The 1,829-nt window shown below is 51.7% G+C and overlaps 1 protein-coding gene across 1 annotated transcript in view; it reads left to right on the top strand.

Moving 5' to 3' along the window:
* The first annotated feature begins 647 nt into the window (after nucleotides 1-647).
* Nucleotides 648-1,829, top strand: part of LOC143297047 (sodium channel protein 1 brain-like) — a 96,912-nt gene continuing 95,730 nt past the window's right edge. Inside the window, exon 1 of the mRNA XM_076609217.1 lies at nucleotides 648-1,795. Coding sequence (XP_076465332.1) covers nucleotides 1,355-1,795 — 441 coding nt within the window. The 5' untranslated portion in view covers nucleotides 648-1,354. The remainder of the gene's footprint in view (nucleotides 1,796-1,829) is intronic.

Here is a 1,829-nt window from a genome sequence, read left to right as displayed (position 1 = left end):
CTGGGACTGGTTTTACTTGATGAAATCAATTACACCGCTTCCAAATATACAAGTCATTGCAAACACGTCTCAAAATGCTCGCCACACCCATCTCATTGCCCAGCCCCAAAAGCTTCTGCGGTCAGGGCGTGAACAAAGTGTTACTCCAGTCTCACAGACCCACGTGTGTTTTGTATGTTTCAGAATGACGTCCTCCACCGCACAGCACGACGCTCGGTCCCAGGCAACGACATGTCGCAGTGGTTAGAACACCACCACCACACCCACCACGCCAACACCACCACCACCACCACCACCACTACCATCAAAAACAACAACAACAACAGCGGAAGGTGACTACGACGACAGGATCAGCAACATCAGCATCAACATCAACAGCCACACGTTTAAATTAACCACAGTTCCTGCCAGCTGTTGTGTGTGTGCTTCGCTCAGACTGGAGCCAGTCACTGGTGTGATGATTCCTGTGGATATCACCACGAACCATGACTGACCCGTGGACACAGTGGAATACCATTGCTCATCGTCGACGAAAGAAGCAGCAGCAGCAGCAGCAGTTGTGTGGAGCTGGTGGTGGTGGTGGTGAATTGACTGAGCGCGTGTGGTTTCACACTTCCGGCGCTTAAAGACGCCTTTGGTTTGGATTTTAATTGATTGAAATAATCTCCGTTTTGGATTGTTCCTTTTTAGCCATCTCTGGTGGAGGGGAGAATTTTTTTTTTTTTTATGTGACCAGTGATATTGTACGGATCTGAGCGGTATGTTGTTACACTGCGTGGATCTGGATGTGAGAGGATAGAGAAGGTTTTCAGCTGTATGAAGTCACAGCAATGATCTTATCTGTGGAAGATCGTCAACGGTTGAACTGTCTGTTTTAGTTGTTTTTGTTGTTGTTATTGTTGTTGTTTTTAACTATAGATACCTTTAACAGAAATCGCTCGCTGGGAAGTGTTGAAAATCTGTTTTCATACCCCCCCAAGTGAATTCATCGAAACGGGTCGTATTTTTCGTCCGTTCTTTGTTATTTTATTTTTCTTATAACACTCATCTCCTTCAGTGTGATATCGTTGTCCTGACACAGTCCAGCTCCTTCAAAGCACCCTCCACGTTTTGTAGTTTTTATTTATTTATTTATTTTTGGGAGGGGATGGTAGTGGAGAATTGAACTCCCTCCCTCAGCGTTGCGACAGCTCTGAACCTCTTTCCCTGCTCCGTCAAACACCACCACCACCACCACCCACCCACAGCTTCTCCTCCTCCTCCTCTTCTTTGATCCGTGTCTCTGGCGATCGTTCCTTAAGGGAGGGAGGAAGGAAGGAAAGAAGGAAGCAGCTCACCTCCCAAAGCCTTCACCATGTCCAAGCCCCTTGCCAGAAGGTTGTCCATGTCCCGGGACTCCAGGGAACCTTCCCCAAGTCGGGAAGGGCCGGACTCGTCTTCTCCCCCGGAGGACAAAGACCAGCACCAACACCACGAACAGCACCATGAGGAGGCGGAGGACCTCCTCAGCCGCATCATCTCCTTCCACCCCTTCACGCAGGACTCGTACAAGCGGCTGGTGGACAGGCAGACCTCGGAGAAGCTCCGCCAGAAGCGGGCAGCCTCCAAGGCCCAGGAAGCCCACCTGGTGGACGGGGAACTCATTTTCGGCGCGGAGGACGAGGAGGGCCGGCCGCCTCCCTCCCGGAACCCCGACCTGGTGGAGGGCCACGTGCTGAGGGACGAGTACGGAGTGTTCCCCCCGGCCTTCTTCGGCAAACCGCTGGAGGAGATCGACAAGGGCATCACTGATGAGGTGGGTGTAGGGGTGTTGGGGTGGGGGTGGGGTG

This window comes from Babylonia areolata, chromosome 22 (assembly GCF_041734735.1).
Source record: "Babylonia areolata isolate BAREFJ2019XMU chromosome 22, ASM4173473v1, whole genome shotgun sequence".
Taxonomy (NCBI): Eukaryota; Metazoa; Mollusca; class Gastropoda; order Neogastropoda; family Buccinidae; genus Babylonia; species Babylonia areolata.
This window is presented reverse-complemented; position numbering and strand designations above follow the sequence as displayed.